Source organism: Zalophus californianus, chromosome 17, assembly GCF_009762305.2.
Source record: "Zalophus californianus isolate mZalCal1 chromosome 17, mZalCal1.pri.v2, whole genome shotgun sequence".
NCBI classification, from domain to species: Eukaryota; Metazoa; Chordata; class Mammalia; order Carnivora; family Otariidae; genus Zalophus; species Zalophus californianus.
The window spans coordinates 13,865,365-13,887,482 of NC_045611.1; the positions used below are offsets into that span (position 1 = coordinate 13,865,365).

General features: G+C 47.0%; 1 protein-coding gene across 4 annotated transcripts; it reads left to right on the forward strand.

Annotated features, from left to right (window-relative positions):
• The first annotated feature begins 7,533 nt into the window (after positions 1–7,533).
• Positions 7,534–20,898, forward strand: MARVELD3 (MARVEL domain containing 3). Of its 4 annotated transcripts, XR_003524163.2 has the most exons (5): positions 7,534–8,000; positions 10,566–10,699; positions 14,459–15,648; positions 15,882–15,982; positions 19,432–19,559. XR_003524163.2 is itself a non-coding variant. In XM_027618582.2 (3 exons), the coding sequence occupies exons 1-3, from the start codon at positions 7,615–7,617 to the stop codon at positions 20,067–20,069; spliced, it is 1,158 nt and encodes a 385-aa protein (XP_027474383.1). In that variant the 5' UTR covers positions 7,534–7,614; the 3' UTR covers positions 20,070–20,898. The 4 variants fall into 4 exon arrangements, 2 of the variants coding, with proteins under 2 accessions (XP_027474383.1, XP_027474384.1); XR_003524164.2 differs by lacking the exon at positions 15,882–15,982 and having other exon boundaries at positions 19,432–19,563; XM_027618582.2 differs by lacking the exons at positions 14,459–15,648; positions 15,882–15,982 and having other exon boundaries at positions 19,432–20,898.
• The last annotated feature ends 1,220 nt before the right edge of the window (positions 20,899–22,118 follow it).

Below are 22,118 nucleotides of genomic sequence, written 5' to 3' on the forward strand. Positions count from 1 at the left end.
GGAGCCACTCAGGCACCTCATCACTAATCTTTTGATGTATGGTATCCTTAAGAATTTTCTCAGATTGTGGAGACATTTCAAAGCATTCTTTGTTTTTAGGAAACAAAATTAATTAAGGAGCTTACACTGAGAGGCATTCCCCAGGCTCTGAGGACTCAGCCTGCCCTTGATAATTTCCTTTCCTCTAGAGAAATGGGTGCTTGTGGATGATGTACAGAAACTATTTTTTATTCTATTTTGTAGAGTATTAAGAAAAATTATTCAAAGCTTGTAAATGAAGCAGGAGATAACTTTGTGTTTTCAATGTTCTAAGAAGCATTGTGGAGCAGGCTCACCCCAAAAGTACTGATTCTCTAGTGGTAGTGTGCTTTTGTTTGACTTATCACCGGCTCTTGATCCAGACTCAGGTTCTATAAACGTGGATGCTCTTTTGGATTGGTCGATTGCAAATGCTTTTTGGAAATGAAAGATTGAAGGGATTTCTTGTCTAGTAGAAAGAATAGCTTCAAAGTTTACAGCTTATGGTCCTGTAGGCTGGTTGACCAACTGTTCCCATTCACCTGGGGACAGAGGGACTTCCCAGGACAAAGAACTTTTAGTGCTAAAACCAGGACTGTCCTGGACAAACCAGAGCTATTGCTCATCTGACATGCAAGACATTAGCTAGTTTGGGAGCTGACTTGACCATCTTCTTTTGATGTGTCGTCTTTCTTTTTTCTTTTTTTTTTTTAATTTTTTAAGATTTTATTATTTATTTGAGAGAGAGAAGGATAGAGCACAAGCAGGGGGAGCAGCAGAGAGAGAGGGAGAAGCAGGCTCCCCACTGAGCAGGGAGGCTGATGCAGGGCTTGATCCCAGGACCCTGGGATCATGACCTGAGCCAAAGGCAGATGCTTAACCGACTGAGCCACCCAGGCACCCCTTGATGTGTTGTCTTTCATTGTCTGGAAATACTTTGGTCTCTCCCATAGGCCTCTGAACCAGTTGTCTCATACTGTTATTCTGCCATTATTAATAAATAATCCAAATTAATAAATAAAGCTAAATAAATAAAAAGGGATAAATAAGTCTTTGACATACACTTTATATTTGTCCACTCCTTCCTCTGGGAAGCTGTTTTTTGGAGGTTTCTACCACCCTCCATACCCCATGTACACCCATGCACAGCTTTTCCTTTGCAATATCATACAGTATTTCCCTCTCTGCCTCTTAGAGCTGTGAGCTTTCTTTCTTTTTTTTTTTAAGATTTTATTTATTTATTTGAGAGAGAGAGAATGAGAGATAGCACGAGACGGAAGAGGGTCAGAGGGAGAAGCAGACTCCCCGCTGAGCAGGGAGTCCGATGTGGGACTCGATCCCAGGACTCCAGGATTATGACCTGAGCTGAAGGCAGTCGCTTAACCAACTGAGCCACCCAGGTGCCCAGAGCTGTGAGCTTTCAAAGACAGTCCCAGGGGTGCCTGGGTAGCTTAGTCAGTTAAGGGACGGACTCTTGATTTCAGTTCAGGTCATATTCTCAGGAGCGTGAGATTGAGCCCTGCGCAGGGCTCTGTGCTCAGTGGGGAGTCTGCTTGAGAGTCTTTCCCTCTGCCCCTCTCCCTGTTCATGTGCACACGTGTGCGTGCATGCATGCTCGCTCTCTCAAATAAATAAATCTTAAAAAGGAAAAAGTCTCATTCATCAGGAGTCCACAGTGCCTGATAAACAGTAACAGTGACAGCACTAACAGCTAATACTTTTATAGCATTACTATATCCTACAACCTCTTTAAGTGTTTTATACATATTTACTTGATTTAATCCTAGGAGATACGTACAGATCCCTATTCTGTAAACAAGGACACTTGAGCACAGAGAAGTTGAGAAACTTCCTAAGGTCACTTACATAGTATGCAAAGTTCAAAGAATATTGAACTAAACTGAACTGTGTGCTTTCTATCACACCTGTTATGAGAGAAATAGTCACCCAGGCCCAGGTGAGCAGGAAACGCTCAGGCTGAGGAAAGGGGAGATGGCGCAGTCGCTCCAGCCTGAGCCTGCACTGCCCCCTGCTGGCCATCTCTGCCCTCGCTGCAGGCTTAACCCCATCAGAAGTTCCCTCTGCCACCTGAGCTTGAGCCTGGAGTCTGGCGCCCAGCACAGGAAGGAAATTCTAAGAGGGAGAAGGAGCCAGGAGATCATGCAGGGATTGCCCGTGGATCCACACACCTTAAGGACTGTCTCCCTGATCGGGATGGCTGCATGAAACCACTCAGAGTTAAGAACAGAATTGGGAAAGTAAACCCCTCTGCCCCCAAACTGCCATAGAATGTACCCAAAACCAACAGGAATGTTTATTTTTTAAGTAAAAATTTAGGTGAGTATTTGGATTAGTCTCACATTAGGCTCTCCTTTAGGATGGAAAACTGAATGCTAATTTATATTAATAGATTAGTTCTCAAACGGGATGCCTCATGGAACTATTAAAAAATGCAGATGCGCAGGCTTTACTGCAAGCCTGCTAAATCAGAAGAGGCTGTGTATACTTCTCAGGGCTAGCCTCTCACTACATTTTCCCCAACCCACAAATCTCTAAGACAATTTAGCATCTCCCTTTCCCAGTTTAAGTGAAGGCAATGCCCTTCCATTTGTGCCTCAGCAGAAAACTACATTATTTCACAAATCTAAATTGTAATCGATGGCAATGCAAAAAAAAAAAAAATTTGCCTATAGACATGCAAATTCTATCTTGTCTGGTAAAGGTGCAACTGATTTTCCTTTCTCTCGTTGCAAGCAATCAGTTTTGCCTCCTTCATACACTCATTTCATTATTCCTGGCCTTTCCTGGGTGTGTTCTTCAGATTTTCTTTACACTTGTTGTAACATCTGCCTGATTCCCTCAGTGATTACTGAGTTAAATAAAATGTTTAGCATGTGTCCGTTTTACATCTGAATGAGAGTTGTGATCTTATCTTTTCGGAAAATTTCTCTTTAACACACCAATGGCGAGTACTTTCCTTTTCCATTCTTTGGCCGTCTCCTATTGGTGCTCTTTGCTTTGGTTGAACATTTGGCGGTTTCCTCAGAAAAGGGTTCCTGCCCTTGTAACCTTCCACCATATGCATAATGTCTGTCCAAGGGTTCCTGGAAGAAGGCAGAATAACCAGAAGATTTTACACTTCTAAGTCTAAAGAAAGGTCAGAACATTGGTTCCGAATCTTTTCTACAAAAACGAAAAGAACACACATGAAACTAAAATTAAATAAACCCATCAGTTTCTCATTGGGCTCTAACTCAGCTACCTTACTTAATCCTTCCTTACTCGTGTAGTTGATTGATTTATCAAAAATTACACACAGCTGGAAACTTTTATTTTTAACGCATCTTATGCCATCTTGTACCTTATGCAAGACGTTATGGAAGGGGCGCCTGGGTGGCTCAGTTGGTTAGACAACTGCCTTCGGCTCGGGTCATGATCCTGGAGTCCCGGGATCGAGTCCCGCATTGGTCTCCCTGCTCAGCAGGGAGTCTGCTTCTCTCTCTGACCCTCCCCCCTCTCATGTGCTCTCTCTCTCTCATTCTCTCTTTCAAATAAATAAATAAAATCTTTAAAAAAAAAAAAGACGTTATGGAAGATACAAGGTCCCTGTCATCCTTCTCAGAACACAGACTCATCTATAAGAACTAATGTTATTTAATCAACAATTAGTTATTGAGCACCTTCTATGTGCCATGCATAATGGCAAAAACATCATTCCAGGGAGTTGACAGGCAAGAGAGACAGACAATACAAATAAATGTAAATTTTCAAATATTGGGACCAACAGATAAACGGCATGTTTTGAACCAAAACTGCAATAAATTTGCAATTCAAAAAAGTTCCCTAGTCAGAGAAAGGAGAGGCCAAGATGAGCTAGAGTCATGGAAGGTACAATAGTTATCTTTAGCTGAGTAACAAATCCAATCCCTCTCCACACTCCCATCCCCCCACCCCCCGCCAACTCAGAGGCATAAGACAACCATTTACTATGCTCGTGGATTCTGTGGGCCAGGAATTTGGAAAGGCCCAGTGGAGATGGCTTATCTCTCCTCCTTCACAACAGTAGGAACTGAGCAGGAAATCCAAAGGCTGGAGGTGATTCAGAGGCTAGGGTTGGAATCACTGAGCGCTCATTCACCAACTTCTGGCAGGTGACATGGGCTGTCAGCTGAGACTGCAGCTGGGGCTAACAGCCAGAACACCCACACATGGCTTTTTCATGTAGCCTGGGATTCCTCACATTACTGTGACTGTGGTCCAAGAGGGGACATTCTCAAAGAGTCAGGGGAAAGCTGCATAGCTTTTTATGACAGGCCCTACAAACCATTTTGTCCCCTTTGGCACATTCTATTCAGGGCTAGCTTCATAAGACATGACCTGTGCAGTCACTCAGGACTCCACACTTAGAACAGCCCTATACTTGGTTTAATGCTCTGCTGTCACCATATTGAAATTCCTAATAATATTTACACAAAGGGCCCCATATTTTTATTTTGCACTGGACCCCACAAATTATGTAGCCAGCCCTGAATCTCTTCATCCAGGCAACCGCAAAGGCCTGCCTAGGCTCCCAGGGTGGGGATACAGACTTTCCATCTGGATGGGGCAGCGACACGGTTCTGGAAGAGTATGTGGGACTGGAAATATTGTTGAGACCTTTTTTAGAAAAGGCAATCTGCCACAGACAGTTTGTGAAGTTAAGGAAAGACTTTCCTCCACAGCCTCCCACAAAGCTATATCCAGGTCATCCTTGTTCCACAAAGCATCCTAAATGGAGTAAAAAAGCAGAATGTATCTGTCCATCCTTCCATTCAGCAAATACTGACTGAGCACAGAATGGGGAGTGTTTACAGAAGACTTTTAGAGACGCTGCCTTCAGTGGACTTGGTGTTCAGAGTGATGGGGTCTGTGAAGGGAAAAGAGAAAGCAAAGGGTGAAGCACTGTTAAAAAAGAGAAAACAATGGGGCACCTGGGTGGCTCAGTCAGTTAAGCGTCTGCTTTCAGCTCAGATCATGATCCAGGGGTCCTGTGATCAAGCCCCACATCAGGCTCCTTGCTCAGCAGGAAGCCTGCTTCTCCCTCTCCCTCTGTAGCTCCCCCTGCTTGTGTGTGCTCTCCCTCTATCAAATAAATAAATAAAATCTTAAAAAAAAAAGCCCAAAATGGAGACATTTGCCCCCCCACAACAGAAAACCGGTAAGTAGTAGATCAAGGTAAAGAACAAAAAAAAAAAAAAAAAAAAAAAACAAGGGACACAAAAAGGTGAGGTGGTAAGGGTGTTGGTTTATTCAAAAAGAGTGTTCCAGGGGCCCAGAGGGAAGGTCTGAGAGAGGCAGCATTTTGCGACCTCACTAACCATACTGTGTCTGCCTCCTGGACGGCCACAGCTATCCCAGGCTCAGAACAGGGTGCTGCTCACATAAATATTTGTGGGAGGCCGGGTGGGGGGATGGGTTAGCCTGGTGATGGGTATTAAAGAGGGCACATTCTGCGTGGAGCACTGGGTGTTATGCACAAACAATGAATCATGGAACACTACATCAAAAATTAATGATGTAATATATGGTGATTAACATAATAAAAAATTATTTTAAAAAAGCTACCATGTGACCCAGAAAAAAAAATGGTTAAAGTGGGACATTTTATGTTAATGTATATATTTTATCACAATAAAAGAAGAAATAAAGACATAAAAAAAAATATTTGTGGGAGGCCCTAGGATTTGGCCCACAGTGCTTCTGCAGGATGACGTCTGGCAGGTAGGCCTGGTGACTTCACCCTCCTGGTTTCCTCCTACCTCACTCATCACTTCTTCTTAATCCTTTAGCTCTAGAGGTTAGATTTCCCTGGGGCTCTGCCCAACGTCTTCCTCAGCATTCTAACTTCCTTCCTCCTTAGGGGAGCCCTTTTATTCCCACAGAGCATCTCTGCGCCCCACCCCCACTCATTCATCTATCCCTTTGCAACTGGACATCTACACTTGGATGAATCATAGCCACCTCAAATTTAGCATGTCCAAAATAGAACTCTCCACTTTTCCCCACACCCCGTTCCCTCCAGTCTTCCCATTTCAGTAAGCGGTTGCCTCTACCACCCTCACTCCCCCACATCCAATCCATCCTTTAAGTTCTTCCTCCAAACCACAACCCGGATCCACCCACTTCTCACCAGCAACTGAGCCACTATGTCCCCTCACTCGGGTTGCTTTGGCAACTTCCTAATTTATCTCTTGCCTCTACCCTTGGCTCCTTGTCATCCACCCTCTACACAAAAGCCAGAGTGGTTTTTTCAAACCATAAATCAGGGGCGCCTGGGTAGCTCAGTCGGTTAAGTGTCTGACTCTTGATTTCGGCTCAGGTCATGATCTCAGGGTCATGAGATCAAGCCCCTTCGGGCTCCATGCTGGGTGTGGAGCCTCTTTTAAGGCTCTCTCTCCCCCTCTGCCCCTCTCCTGCCTCTCTCTCTCTCTCTCTCAAAAAAAAAGGTAGTAATAAAAAAAACCCGTAAATCAGAGAAACTCGCTCTCTTGCTCAAAACCCTTCAATGTTTTCCCATTACTTTCAGAATGAAAACAACTCTTCACGATGGAGACCCTAAGCCACCTGCCTGCTCCCCCTCACAGTCTCATCCTATCCCCACTCATTCCCCTGGAACTTTCTGTTTCAGCTCTCTGCATTACCCAGCTTCTCTTTCCAGAACATTCTCTCAGCTATCCCCAAAGCTGCCTTCCAGGACTCAACTCAAATGTTCCTTCTCAGATCTGCAGAAAGAAACCTGCCCTCCTCAATTTTACACATTGTCCCTTTCTTCGTTTAGTGCCCTCTCTTCCCACACACGTCAAAAGGGAAATGCCACGCAATGAGAGTTCACCATTGTATCTCCAAGGTCTGCTAGGGTAGGTGCTCACGTATATTTCTCTAAAGGATGAATTAACAGACGGTAGTTTTATATGTTTTTAAATACCCTTACTTGGCAAAAGGAAAAGATGCCTATTCTGTGTGGTTAGTCATTTTTAAAATAAAGTTGGTAAGTCCAGGACCGTTGCAGTAGATGAACTGGCCTCAAGCCCCCTGAACAACACAGTTGTAAAGTATAGCGGGAGACGGAGGAAGCGAGGGAGGGCCAGTGGAGGAGGAGACGACTGGGCGACTGGAGGGGCAGGAAAAATGGTCGGGCGACTGGATGAGCACGCGACGGGAATGCACACCCAAGGGGCTGGTAAAGCCCAGAGCTCGCTGCCCTATTCCACCCACCTTCCGGGGTCACGGAGAAGACGCTCCAGGGAAGACTAGGCGCGGCGGACGAGTGGGTAACCTCTCCGCGGAGCGCAGAGCAGCTAACCACTCGCCTCCCCAGCCCCCAACCCCGCACACGCTCCCCGCACGCCTGCACGCCGGCCACGCACAGCCGCGCCCCCTGCCGGCGCGCGCGCTCAGGTGAGCGCTGTCCGAGGCCGCCGCGTGGCTAGTGCGCGTGCGCGCAGGTAAGTTCTGCCCCGCCCCCGCCCCCGCCCCCGGGCTTGGCCGCCTGCCCGGGATACTTGTGGTGGATTGTTGCCCTCGGGTCGCTCCGGGGCGGGGACACGGAAACGGGCCATGGAAGGTACGTCGGGGGCTCGCGAGTCCCGGTCCCGGCCGAGAGAGCGGGACCCAGACCGGCACCCCCGCCCGGACCGAGACCGCCATCCCGAGCGACAGCGGGACCGACCCGGGGACCGGCGGAGGGAGAGAAACGGTGGCGAGCGGAGGGACGGGGACCGGGACAGGGGGAGGGACCGAGGCCCTCGCCAGGACAGACACCGGGTCGGGGACCTTCGCGCCGGTGAACAAAGAGTTTGGGAAAAGTCCCACCAAAGCCGGACGCGGGACGGACCCCGGAGGCCGACCTGGGACGCAGCCCCGCCCCCCTGGCCCGCGCCTTGGGAAACCCCGGAGCCACCGATCCACAGGAAGGAGCGCTTCGCACCCGGTGGCCCGGCAAGGTGAGGTGGGGCTGCGGAACGCCCTGCGGCCTGGGCACCCGAAAAGCCTGGGTCTGAGACCCCCCCTCCCCCCGCCCCGGAGCTGCTCCGGCGCCCAGGCTCCGTGGCCTAGGAAGCCGGCTTCAAGGAAGAAAGTGCCGTTACCCCCTTTTGCGCTCTTAGAGGTGACCTGGGAGGGAAGGAAAACCTTACGGTGCCCCCACGAACCCGATTAACAAAACGGAAACCACCCCCGTTAGCAGTGGCAGGGCCGGGGACCAAGTAAGGAAGGAGAGAGAACTTCAGGACCGGAAAGGGAAGGGGTGGGAAGGGGGTTAGGGAGGTGGGGTTAACCTGAGGCTCCTCCCTGACCTCCCCCCCCCCACCCCACCCCGACGTGCCCACAGGACTGACCCGTGGAGCTTCAGATTTTTGTCCTGTGTTCCAAAACCGGCCTTCCAAAGTCCCATAAGGGCCTAATAAAGTCAGGCCAATGAAGTGTTAATAGTTTAATCTGTAATCTCGCCTACGGGTATATGCATTTCAAAACAGACAGCTGGGAGAAGCTACACTTTTAACCAAACAACTACGTCTACCTAAAACTCCCCCACTGAAGGGCAGAGATTGCCTACCGTTGTCAGTGAAGTCTTTCTGGAGAGCCTCATTCAAATCCCGATTGTTTCAGATTCCACCTTCCTGAATGAACCAGCTGTGCTTGTCCCTGCCTTGTAGAGCACAGAGAATTCCCGTAAGGCCTTGTGAGGTGAAAGCCTCATGCTGTTGTTCCCGAAGGCTTAGGGAGCTAGGAGAGGGTAGGGATGGAAAGGAGGAGAGGAGGCAGTCAGTCCTAGACTCCACACCCCCGTCGGGAGTTGGTCTTTTTTCCATTCCATCCAGCTCCACAAATACTCCTGAATGACCAGATTATGTGCCAGGAGACAGGTACTGGGGTGATGACTGCCTTCTGGTTTGGGACACCTGCCCTCTTCTCTAAGGAAATGTCCGGCTCCTCTCTGCTGTAGGATTTGGAGGCTTAAGCTCAGTCTCCTTCCCTGTTGTGTCCACACAGCTGGAAAGCTGTTATCCTGAGCTTATGTTACATTATCTAAAACCAGCTAGCCAAACTCTGACAAAGGTTGTGCCCAGACACAGGCACGAGCTGTTGTGCGTCCCTGACCGAAGCCAAATTACATTCGTATCTCCTGAGCTGCATTTTGGGTTTCCTTATAAACCAGTGACCTGGTACCCCCCCGGCCCCAAGGTGAGTGAAGGGAATACTTTTGATTTTTTGGCTCATAGCCAGTTGGTGGCTTGAAACCAAAGGATAATTTATTTCCACCTTTCCTCCACATAATAAGCTTTTATTTAATGGGCAGGATGGAGGGGGCTAGGGCTCTTAATGGGTGAGATCTACTGACTGTGTCCACAGTCTGGTAGGAGACTGACAGGTAAACGTGCAGGGGAAACAGATTTGGAGAGAACAGATCCCCTGCCTGAGATCTGGAAGATTTCCTGGAGGATACTGACCTCAAAGCTGAGTTTTGGAAAAGGAGCAAGAATGAGGGCACCTGAGTGGTGTCTGTCTTGGCTCAGATCATGATCCCAGGTTTCTGGGATAGAGCCCCACCACAGGCTTTCTGCTCACCAGGGAGCCTGTTTCTCCCTCTCCCTTTGCCCCTCCCCCGCTAGTGCGCTCTCAAAAATAAAATCAAGAAAAGAAAAGGAGCAAGAATGGGAAGACTGGGAGAGGAAATGAAAGGGGTTCCAAGCAGAGAAATAGCTTCCCCAGTGACCTAGAGCATGGGAGTGCAGGTCATCTTTTTGGGGGGCAGGGGGAGAGGAGCAGTTCACTATGGCTGGGTCTATGAGTGTGAGGTTGTGAGTGACGAGAGATGAGCAAGGGCCTTCTGTGCTGTGCTAAGTTTGGACTATATCCAAGGCCATGAAAGTTTAAGGATTTCAAACCCCAGAGATCCATAGTGAGAACACTGGAAGGATCCCTGGCGCCGAGCGGGTAGAATGCAGCCCCCACCATTGCATCCTGGACAAAGGTCAGGATATGCTGGATAAAGGGGGGGAAAGGAAGGAAAGTGCCAGAGCTAGCAGAGAAGAAGTAGAGATAGGAAAACATCCAGTTATCTGTATTACCCATATGCCTAGAGGATTATTGCAGATTCAGCCCTTTTCAAAGTAACAAGAAGGAAGAGAATCCCAGCCTGGGCATCAGACTCTTATGCACGTAAACTAGCTTTAAGGAAGGGCTGGTCCATGCTGAACTGAAAAGTTAGGCTCACAAAGGCGGCTTCAGGCTACCTGGTTAGGAAGCTCCCACAGCTGGGCAAACCAGCATCCAATCAGCGCTCAGAATTATAGGGATGTGCAGCATGGTGACTTTTAGCAGTGTTGGGCCAAGTGTTTGGATACCCTGTGGGCCACTATACCAGAGAATTCTCTGGAATATGAAATGCTGCAGCAAAATTTGTTTCCATTCTGCACGTCTCTTTAATGACAGCATGAGATGTTCAGAGTTCTAATACTGAACAAGGCATTGAGTTTGAAGACCCTAATGGCCATATATGTTTTCAGTTATAGTGAACCCACTGCAGGGAGATACCTGCCATCGAACCCCAGGTCTGAACTAGAGAAAGTGGAATATTACCAGTCAGAGGCTGAAGGACTCCTGGAATGCCATAAATGCAAATACTTGTGCACTGGAAGAGGTGAGCCATTTGAGAGGCATTTTGACCATTTATGTTTGCTGATGGTTCTGGGAGGGGTCTGAGCTAGTGAAGCAAAAATTCAAGCAGACTTTCTTTTAGGGTTCCTAGCATTTTCATTTATAAAACTGCATGAGGTTCTCATTCTCTGCCCCCCCCTCAAAAATTGTAGGCACATCTGAAAGGTACACCTAGATTTCCAGTGCTTGTCTTCGAATGTCTGGTGAGGCGAGCAGCCATGCTTGCGGGTTTCAGGTTCCAGGTGGGACTGCAGGAGGAACCAGTTATGAGCTGCCGACTGTGGGAGGGCTGAGTTAGACACAGAAAGCCACCTGGAGGGGCAACCTAGTAGCAGTTCATGCAACAGCATGTGTTAAAATTTATTGACTGAGATCCACAGTAAGAAATATATCTTACATGAAGACCCAAGTTCACACACATACACATGTTGTGAAACGGTCCTTACCTTGTTAGATACTAGCTACATGGGTAATTTCTATTCCACCCTGTCTCACTGAGAACAAACAAAAACAAAAACAAAAAAAACACAGTTATTAGAACGAGCACGTTTGCAGAACACATAAATAATACCATGTATCAGCTCCAAATGTGGTGCTCAGAGTTCCATCCAAGCATTCGTCCTGGCCTTGCCAGCAATGAAGAAAATCTGGTTTGTCAGGGTGAGCCCTTGTGGCTCACGTGATTTGGTGAGAGATTTTTTTTCTAGGCTGCATATGACTAAGGGGGGAAACTTCTCAGCCTAAGGGAGAGAAATCAAGGAACTTGTACCTGAAAATGTGTCATAGGATGATTCCAGTAATGCACATGATTATGGGATTCTCTGGAACTTCCGTTAAAGAGCTCTAGGCAATGCAGGTACAGCAATCTGCACTCTGGTTTACATTTATTGGCACAACCGCATTGCTTCTAATTTGCTCAATGATTCCTGAAGCTCAGAGAGGTATAGTAAGACACCCAAAGCCACACAGCTGTTAACTTGAGAGAGCTGGAATGGAAACTCAGAGCCTAACTCTAAGACCTGAAATGGTTTACTTGCTTGACCTTTCTTTTTTTTTTGCTTGATGATAAAAATAATAGTAATAAGCCAGAGGCTGAGTTAACAGGTTTCTCAGTAGAAGTATGTTTTCCATTGTGATTATTTTACCAAGAGGAGAGGGCAGGACTTGAGCCTCCTGACCAAAACACACCTTGATTTAGCTTTGACTGCTTCTGGCTATTTGGCTTTGGACCTAGAGATCATTTCTGAGTCAAGGTAGTGAAAGGCTGGCTTAGGAGTCAGAAGCTGACCACCAAGGGCTTATAAAGAACTCTGGATATGCAGAGACCCACATCAGTACACAATACCTGGTGTTGTGTTGAGAGAAATAGCCATTGAATACCTGGAACTTGTCTCCAGCAGGAAATGCAGGCCTGGATAAAGGTCACCCAAAGATTTTCAGCCCTATCTTAAGAGTAGATCTTTTGTGACTTCTTTTCCTTACTGGTGAAATCATGTCCTCTTCCAGCAAACTGGTGGAAGTGGGAGGCAGCTATGGCCCTCTCTGACTTCCTAGGGAGACCCTGAAGTTTGGGCAGTGAGTCATGCTTTGCAAGTTCAGTGGAACAGTCTGGACACTGATGGAAAGAGATGGATCCCAAATTCACTTATGAGCAAGTCCCCTGAGATACTAAAATCTTTAGGGGCTGAGACTAAAGATCAGATAAAAAGCAAATACAGCTGTCCCCATGTGCATATCAGGTCACCAGGGGATCCTGTGCGTGTGCAGGTTGTGCTCCTTTATTATTTGGGTGAAGAGTTGCAAGTTCCCTGGGAAGGAGGTGCATTTCCTGCTCCCCTCCTTGGCTGCCTGATTTGTTTGGAGCAGTTTCTTTTTTGCCTTTGTTCTTTCTGTTCCTCCTTCAGCTGGGTAATGCTCACATCGTGATGTTTGCATTCAGCTTGTAGCCTGAATTACATAGCTCCCCAGCCCTCCTTATTCTTTCCTGGTTCTATTAAAGCTACAACAGGAACAAGGGGTTGTAGGGGCTCTGCCCTCCCCACACTGTATTAAGAAATATGTATATATATAATTGTCCCCATACAGCAAGACATTGGGAAAACCCTAAATGTACTTTACACTGGAATTATTTAAATTTATTGTGTTATTGTTTACATCCTCTAAAAATATGAAGTAGATTTATATTTGCTGAGATAGAAAAAAAAGTTCATACTATATTCCTAAGTGAAAAACAGGTTATATAATAGTTATAGAATAGTAGGTAGAGTAGGACCCTGTTCTTCACGTAAAAGCAAATAGCAGCAAAAATGATGCATATATGACAAAAGTCCAGGAAAAAAAAATGGTCACAGTGGTTGTATTTTTAAATAGTTGGATTTTCGGTGATTATTATATGTTTTTGTCTTTATTTTTTTACCATCAGTATATACTACTTTTATAATTAAAGACAACAATAAGGCTCTTTGCATTTTGGGGGGAAACTGAAGAGCGTAAAGACAATACTTGAGAGTATATCGTTCCGTTGGAGAGTGTGTAGGTGTAACACAGCTTCATACATAAACCACCCGGGCCCAGGAGGCACAAAATCTGGTTCTCTAAATACCAGGGAGCTGCTGACCATCTACTCCAAGTCAGCTGACCTAGCAGGACTGTGGCAGCATATACAGTTTCCAGGTCAGAAACACCCAGCTTTATAGAATCCTGAGCAAAAGAAGCCACACACAAGAGTACTTAATTGTATGATTCCATTTACATGAAATTCTAGAAAGGCCAACCTAATTCCTAATGGTAGAAAGCAGATCAGTGATTGTCTGAGGAGGGTAAGGGATTGACCACAGATGTTCTCTTGGGAACTTTCTGGGCAGATAAAGATGTTCTGTATCTTGACTCTGATGGTGTGGCATATGTGTTTGTCAAAACTCAACAAGCTCAACACTTAACATGGGTCATTTTGTCCCCTATCCATTATATCTCCATGAAGTTGCTTTTAAGGAAAGCAGCCCAGTTTGGGCAGAGAAGCTGGACTTCTTTCCTTGTCCAAGACAAAGAAGCCAAGGGTCCCCGAGAGAACCTAGCCCTGCGACAATATCACAGCCCAGATTTGCTCTTTAGGGAAACTAAAGAAAACAAAGTTAAATTGTAAAACAGACTTACTGAGTTGAAATCTAAGAACAACGAAGCCAATTACATTTCTTTAATTCAGTAAGCCTCATGGGTTTAATTAACGTAATCTTTCCTGTTTCCAATATACATGAACCACGGTTAACATTTGGGCGTATAACTTACCTACTTCATTGTATTTTTTTAAGCTCTATGTTATTTCTTTCAAACTTGGAGAAGTTTCCTCTTTCAAACTGAAGCAAGCCACAAAACATATCTAAAGAGGAGATCACTCTTTCATAGTCTCTTTGGCAGGGAAGGGCTGGGGCAGAGAATGTTCTCGCCTTCCATATCGGATGCCTTTCTTTCTGGTTGGGAGCTGGCCTGATTTCTCCCACCGTCTTCCTGCACCCCAGCAGGGGCAGGCTCTCTGGAGAGTTACTCTTTTTGCTCCGAGTACCTCCGACAGCATTTCCAGAGCCCATCTCACGCCCCTCACGTAGCTGGGGCAGCTTGGGCCTCCCGGGGCGGAATACAGAGCCAGCGGTGGTGTGAGCTACCGCCGGGAAGAGGAGCACCGAGGTGGAAGTCTCCGAGGACAAAAGAGCAGCTCTCAAAATGGTAACACACCCTTCTTTTGCAGCCTGCTGCCAGATGCTGGAGGTGCTGCTGAACTTGTTGATCCTGGCCTGCAGCTGTGTGTCTTACAGTTCCACAGGGGGCTACACGGGCATCACCAGCCTGGGGGGCATTTACTACTACCAGTTCGGAGGCGCTTTCAGTGGATTCGAGGGCGCCGACGGGGAGAAAGCACAGCAGCTGGACGTCCAGTTCTACCAGCTGAAGCTGCCCACGGTCACTGCGGCGATGGCCTACGGCGGAGCGCTCACGGCCTTCTGCTGCCTCCTTGTCATCCTGGGCGTCCTGCGGGTCCCGTGGCACTGCCCCCCGTGGCTGCTGATTGAAGCCTTGTTGGACACGCTCATCGCGGGGGCCTACATCCCCGCTCTGTACTTCTACTTCCGCCATCTCTCAGCTGCCTATGCATCCCCGGTGTGCAGAGAGAGGGAGGCGCTGTACCAGAGCAAAGGGTACAGTGGCTTCAGCTGCAGTTTCCACGGGGGAGATATAGGAGCTGCCATCTTTGCTGCCCTGAGCATCGGGCTCTTTGCTCTGGGGGCTGTGCTGGCCATCCAGGGTTACCGGAAGGTCAGGAAGCTCAAAGAAAAGCCTGCAGAGATGTTGGAGTTTTAGGCTTTTTAAGCCGTCCTGCCACATGTCACGGTGGAAGTTACTCTGAACCAGTCTTTCACGGAATACTTGACCGTGGGCCAACATCTGTATCCTGGGGAGAGCTCTGGGTTACACCGAGCGACGTTCTCTGAGGTAATGAGTTCTAGAGTCCTCTGTTGGTGAGTGAGGAGCCAGAATGATTGAAACAGAACAAAACTGGAGGTCAGGACCCACGAGGAGAAGGCACGAGTTGCAGCAATGCACTTTCTTGCACTTTCGATTAGCTCAAGGGAGATAACCAAGTGAGTCTGAAGATCCTTATCTTCAAAGTCCTCGGAAAGCCACATACACCGGAGACAACATTTCGGCTTGAACTTTTTTAAACACAACTGTCTTAAGCAGATGAGCCCCAAAGTTTTTCCACACTGAGGTCTCAGATCCTTCACTTCCTTAATGCTCTGGATGCAGGGTGTAGAGAAGCCGGGGAGACTGCCTGTAAGTTGGAGGTAGGCGTGGGCCGAGCAAAGAGGAATCAGATTCATTCACTGGGTTGCAAAGAAGCTATTCTAACAAGACCCCCACAGTGACCTTGAAAACTCAGTAAGTGTTTTGTACCTCTTGTAAATGTACCATTGTATGAAAAATTAAACCCAACATCTGGAATTCAGGATCCATCCAGAATAAAAGAATGTAAAATCTTTCCCAATGGAAGAATGCTACTTTTGGCCAGACAACTTCATGGGTTCTTACTGCATGTTAAATTATGACTTCTGGAATATTACAATATATTCTTTGTACAAGTGAATATGTTCTTTGCTTTACATGAATCCAAGAAAAGTCCAAAGAAAAATTTTAAGTTGGAGGTGATGCTTCTCTTTACAACATATTTTTAACAGGATTCCCTTAAATACAGGCAACTTGTCACATTTAAAAGGTGAGTTCCATTTGGGCTTAGAAAACAAAATAAATGCTTGTCTATGATTAGACAATGTCTTAAAGAATACATAAGAAAGCATAAAGAGTATTTGCTTCCAGAGAGGAGATTTTATTTTCCATTTTAGCATAACTTGACTGCACATCTCAGTTTTATTTTAGATAAATAAAAAAAATTTATTTTCTCCCCTCTTTGTTCACATTTACAGTGCAAAGGCAGAAGTAGATGTATAATTAAGCGGAGTATTACATGATCAGCCACAAAACCAGCCTCACAGAAAGACCCCATTTATAACAAAAATCCCATGTCTGTTTTGGTCTCCACTTCCCTCTCCAGAGCCCTCTGCTCTCTTTCCGGAGACTCGTCCCATCCCACTGTTGAGATAGCTAGCTCTGGCAGTCACCCTTGTTGTCTTCTGAGGGCTGTGAATCTTTCTGCACTAACAGCAAGGTTAGAAACACATGAGCCTGGGGGCGCCTGGGTGGCTCAGTCGGTTAAGTGTCTGCCTTCAGCTCAGGTCATGATCTCAGGGTCCTGGGATCGAGCCCCTGCTCAGTGGAGAGTCTGCCTTTCCCTTTGCCCCTCCCCCTGCTTGTGTGTGCTCTCTCTCTCTCAAATAAAATCTTAAAAAAAGAAAAAAAAAGAAACACATGAGCCTGTTTGATATTAATAGCTAAGCCAGGCCAGGCCTGGCTGGTACTGTGATGGTATTCAGTGGCCATATTCCTTCTGCAGACCCAGTAGCACTGGACCTGGCAACAGACCGTTATTGCTCTCCACTGTTATAGCCAGGGGGTAGTTGACAAGATCTAGATTTATTTCATTTCAGCCTGGCAGATACATGCATGGATCATGACTCCAATGTCCCAGAAGGAAGCATTCAGCTTCCCCCATCTTATAGCAGGGCAGTGTTCCTGTCTCCCTTCGGTGGGTGAGACATTAACCTGTGTCTGGAAGGAAAACCAAGGCAGAGAAGAGTATTGGATGTGGGGTAAAACTGCTGCCCCTGAATTAGAGTGATGTTTGGGCCAATTCAGTGGCACTGCTACAGGAGGCAAGTGGCCAGTCCCTTACAGCGCCTGGGTGGAGAGTGGGCAGTTCTAATCTGATGCTATTTTCAGATTTAAATTAGAGGAATGTAGTTCCTCAACTGTCAGAGCCTTTGGCTGCTGTGTCCCGCGGACCTCCTAGGAATTTGTGTGGGCCCAGCAGGAGTTAGGACCAGCAAGCCCAGGAGCTGGTGCCTCAAGTCTGTTAGAGAGACTGGTAGTTCGCTGCCCCGTTTTTTGTTTTTTTGTTTTTAAAGATTTTATTTATTTATTTGACAGAGAGACACAGCGAGAAAGGGAACAGAAGCAGCGGGAGTAGGAGAGAGAGAAGCAGGCTTCCCGCTGAGCAGGGAACCTGATGTGGGGCTTGATCCCAGGATGCTGGGATCATGACCTGAGCCGACGGCAGATGCTTAACGACTGAGCCACCCATGTGCCCCTCGCTGCCCCGTTTTTAAACGTTGTGGTACCCCCTAGTTTATTAGCAAGGCTTCCCGATTTCTGGGAATCCACACTTCTCATAATTTGTCCCATTTCTTAAATCTCTCACTAAGCCCCTTCCATTGTCTAAACATTACTGAGTAGCGTCACCATCCGCTTGCATTAACATTTTATGATTTTCGGAAATCCTTACATGTACTTGGTTTCATCGGGGCCATGTGGAGTAAGACAGGCAGGCACTACCTTCCTTTGTCAGATGAAGTGTGTGAGGCTTCACGTCAGTGACTGGGGCAAGATCACTGGCAGCGAAGTGTGGGGACGTGAGCCTGGCGTTCCCACTTGAGGTTCATATGCTTTTCTCTTAGTTCTCTGAACCCTGGAGCATGATAGGAGACATTCTTCCAGAAGTATGCCCAAGCAGAGGCCAGGGCCTCTGTCGGTGATGAACGAAGGCTGACCTTGGACAAGAAGATATTCAGTGTCCAGTCACCTGTTGGTTCCTAAAACTCATCAGAAACCCCCAAGTGAACAGCCCACGTGTCCGACAGCTGAATAGACTGGTCAATCCACACAGTGGCGCCAGAGCCTATGTAACGAAGTCTGTGGACCCTGTGGGAGTGGATCAGAAAACACCTCCAGGAATAGTAAATGAACAAGACTCAGAGCAGCATGTGTTACGTATGCTTCCTGGTGAAAAAAAAAGCAGGGAAGGGGGGGAATGAAATGCAGATTTGAGGCTGCTTTTATTTGCATGAAGGAACACTGGAAAGTTATATTAGGAAATAATGAAAGTGGGTGGGGGCAGAGCACAGGATGGACAGGGACAGGAGTGATTTTTCTCAGTGTATTCCTTTTTAGGTCATTTTATAGTTTTAAAAAAAACTTCAAAATTTGAAATAATTATAGATCCACGAAATGGTAACAAAACTAGGGCGGAGATCTTGCGCGCCCTCCATCCCGTTTTCCCCAGTGCTCCCGGTGCTCCCATCTTGCATAACCAGAGCGCGGCGCGGTCAGCAGGACACTGACGATGCAGAGCTGTAGATCTCACCAGCTCTACTGCACTCACGTCCGGGTGCGTGCGCACACTTCTGTGCCGTTCGGTCACGTGTACATTCACATCCCCACCACCATGATCAACTATAGAACTCTTCCATCCTCAGGCATCGCTAGGGCTCCCCCACGTCTCCCCATCCACCGACAACCATGGGTCTGGGCTCACTCTCCATAATTGTGTCATTTTGAGACTGTTACATAAATGGAATCACACAGTGTATAACCTTTGAGCCTGGCTTTTTTCTGCTTATCATAATTCCCCTGAGAGCCATCCAAGCAGTCGCGTGTCTCTGCAGCGCCTTCCCTTTGACCGCTGAGTCAAGTTTCCTCTGGTATAGAGGTACCTTACTGTTAACCCCTCCTTGCCTGTGGAAGGACATCTGGGTTTCTGATAATGAGGCTATGACAGATAAAGCTCCTGTGAGCTTTCATGTACATGGTTTTGGGTAGACTTTTAGTTTTTTTTTCTTTAGGATAACTGCTCCAGGAGTGCAGTGGCAGAGATACTGCAGAGATGGTAAGTATAGGTTTCATGTTTTTTTTTTTGAAGAAACTGACAAAATTTTTTCCAGAGTGGCATTTTGTTTTTCGAACATACGAATATTAAAAAACAAAACAAACAAAAAACACAAAACTGGGGTGCCTGGCTGGCTCTGTCGGTAGGGTATATGGCTCTTGATCTCAGCGTCGTGAGTTCGAGCCCCACATTGGGCATGGAGCCTACTTAAACATCCATCCATCCACACATACATACACACATTTAAAAAACAAAAACCAAGGATGTTAATGTTGAATTGGACCGTGTCCTGAAAACCAGGGCACCGGTGAAACTTCTCGAGTCTGACCTAGAGTTTTCCCGGGTGAGTGATGTCAGCGTTAAATCCCAAATCTCTCTCCTCCTAGGTGTGGTCCAGATAGTGGAGGTGATACTGAATGGGATGGTTCTCATGTGTGTCGTGGCCTCCTACTTTGTCCTTGCTGGGTTCACTTCGAGCTTTACCAGTGGTGGCGGCTTTGGGAACAACTACTACTCACCATTCGAGGGCACCGAGCTGGAGCAGGTTCGGCAGCTGGACCAGAAGTACACAGTGCTCCGGGCACCCCTGATCTATGGGGGTGTGGCAGTTTCTCTGGGTCTGGGTGTCCTCACTATGAGTGTCTTACTCCAAGGAGCCAAAAGCCTCATGGAACTGTCAGGGAAGTGGCTCCTCTTGGAGGCCGCCTTCAGCCTCCTGGCGGCGGTGAGCTACGGCGTGGGCATTGGCATTTACCTCCACGTGGCCTTGCAGATCAATTCCACAGACACCTGCAGAGCACGAGCAAGGCTCTATGCCCGCAAGGGTCTCACCTGGATGAACTGCCAACTGGCAGGCACAGACGGGGCGGCGGCCACCTTTGCCTGTCTCCTGGTGGTGATGTACGGCACCAGCGTGGTGCTGGCCCTGCGGAGCTACCGTCGACAGAAGCACTACAAAGAGAGCCAAGCACAGCACAGTGGCTACAGTGACGCGCCCGAATACCTATGGTCGGGAACTCTCTAAGACCTTCTTCTGGAACCTAAAGGGCAATGCACCTCCCTTGTTTCTCTCAGAAAGAGGTGTCTTTTCAAATGACACATTAGACAACTGTGGTTTTCACACACTTGAGGTTACAGATGGTCCTGTTGGTACCAACAGAACTAAAGAGCGAGAGAAATTCAGAAAGAGAGGGGAGACAGGTCAGGGGGTAGCAGGCCCAGCACTACAGCCGAAATAATCTTGCCTGGTGTAACTAAAGTCATGACAAGAAATATGCCATTGCTCCCCATGTTGGGTCCCAGGGGAATGATTTTAAAGCAGTTGTATGATTGAATTCTAAATGAGTGGTAACATTCTGACTCTCCTAGAAGGAAGCCGCCATGACTGCCTGGGGCCCAGGGAGCCTTACTCCCTTCAAGATGGGAGGCAGGATTCCTGAAACATAAAGAGAGATGCCGGTAGCATGCATGGTCTGCCTCAGGATCCCTGTAGTCAGGCTGAGAGAAAAAGGTTTTTGCCAGTATTCCAAGTTCCTTTTTTTGTTGCAAGTCATTCATTTGGATTTCACGTTCCTAAGATATGTTATAATTTTCTTAAATATGAGGCTTTCCAGAGAGTGAGAAATAAAATTCATGAACTTCTTAAATGTGTTCTTCAACTGATTTCAAAAATAGAACAGTTAATTTTACTAGACTAGAAGGGCTTATTGGAGGCTTCCCCTTTTCTGCCTTCCCTGACAGTGCCCTCCAGAGTAGGCCTTCAAAGGCAGCTTGTGATCTCTCATGACCCTGGATTGTTTTCATAATGTAATAGATCATTAACACTGAATATTAAAAAATAAAGTTCTTTCAATTATTTTAACCTCAGGTTTTATAGCTGTTTTTTTTTTGAAAGATTTTATTTATTTGAGAGAGAGAGAGAGAGAGCACATGAGAGGGGGGAGGGTCAGAGGGAGAAGCAGACTCCCCGCTGAGCAGGGAGCCCGATGTGGGACTCGATCCCAGGACTCCAGGATCATGACCTGAGCCGAAGGCAGTCGCTTAACTGACTGAGCCACCCAGGCGCCCTAGCTGTTCTTATACTTTATGACTGGTCTGATTTTCAGTTCATGTTGGGCGCACCTCAAAATAGACACGCCCTTATCATAAAGTTTTTCCCTAATTGCCCTCTTGCTTTTCAGCAGCTAGTCCTTTTTCCCCCATAATATCAGTTTGACTTCCATATTATAAATAAGGTTAAGCTATTAATAAATTAAAATTTTAGTACATTTCTAAAAACAATCTTTTTCCAGAATGCAGTTCTGACATCATTTTCGGATTCTCTAATTTCTAGTTAGTAAGAAACCAGCAAATGTACGCCTCTTTCAACATAGACCAAAATGGCTGTTGAAAGAAAATTAAGTCAGTGTCATTTTCCCCCTCTGCACCCTCCAACTACTCTCCTCCCTGGAACATACCACTTTTCCTCTCCTCTCAAATCCTTTCAACAGCTCTTTCTCACGGAACCTCTCCAAGCCGAGAGGTCGAAACCAAACCTCATACAGAAATGGGAAAATGTCTAATTGTACTTCTCTAAGAAGTAAAGCTTGGAGGGAAATAATAATCAACTGAGAATCTACATTATTGGGGTTAACATACAAACACCTGTGCCACGGAGAAGCGCTTCCTCTCTCACCCTCAGCCTTGAGGCAGTGGCCAGAGTCCCCCAGTTTTCACCGAGTGGTAGACAGGATGTTTAACAGCTGCGGAAATCAACCCATTCATTCCTCACACACTCCCCCATAAGACTATCCTCCTTCTCCCAGCCCTTCTCAACTAGGATTCTTCCCGGAGACATGTCCCTACGTCTGGGTCTTACGCTCGATAAAACGGGGACTCTGGCCCATCTAGGCCCCAGCGCCGTGCCCGGGGCGGCGACGCTCCTGCTCCGGAAGCTCCCCTCCTCCTGAGGGATCGGAGGCCATCCATCACTGTAATCATAACCTTCCACCCGTGGAGTTTCATCACGTCCAAAGGCCTGAGCAAACCTCGTCTTATTTACTACCGCTTATCTGATAGGCAAGTCAGGATTTAT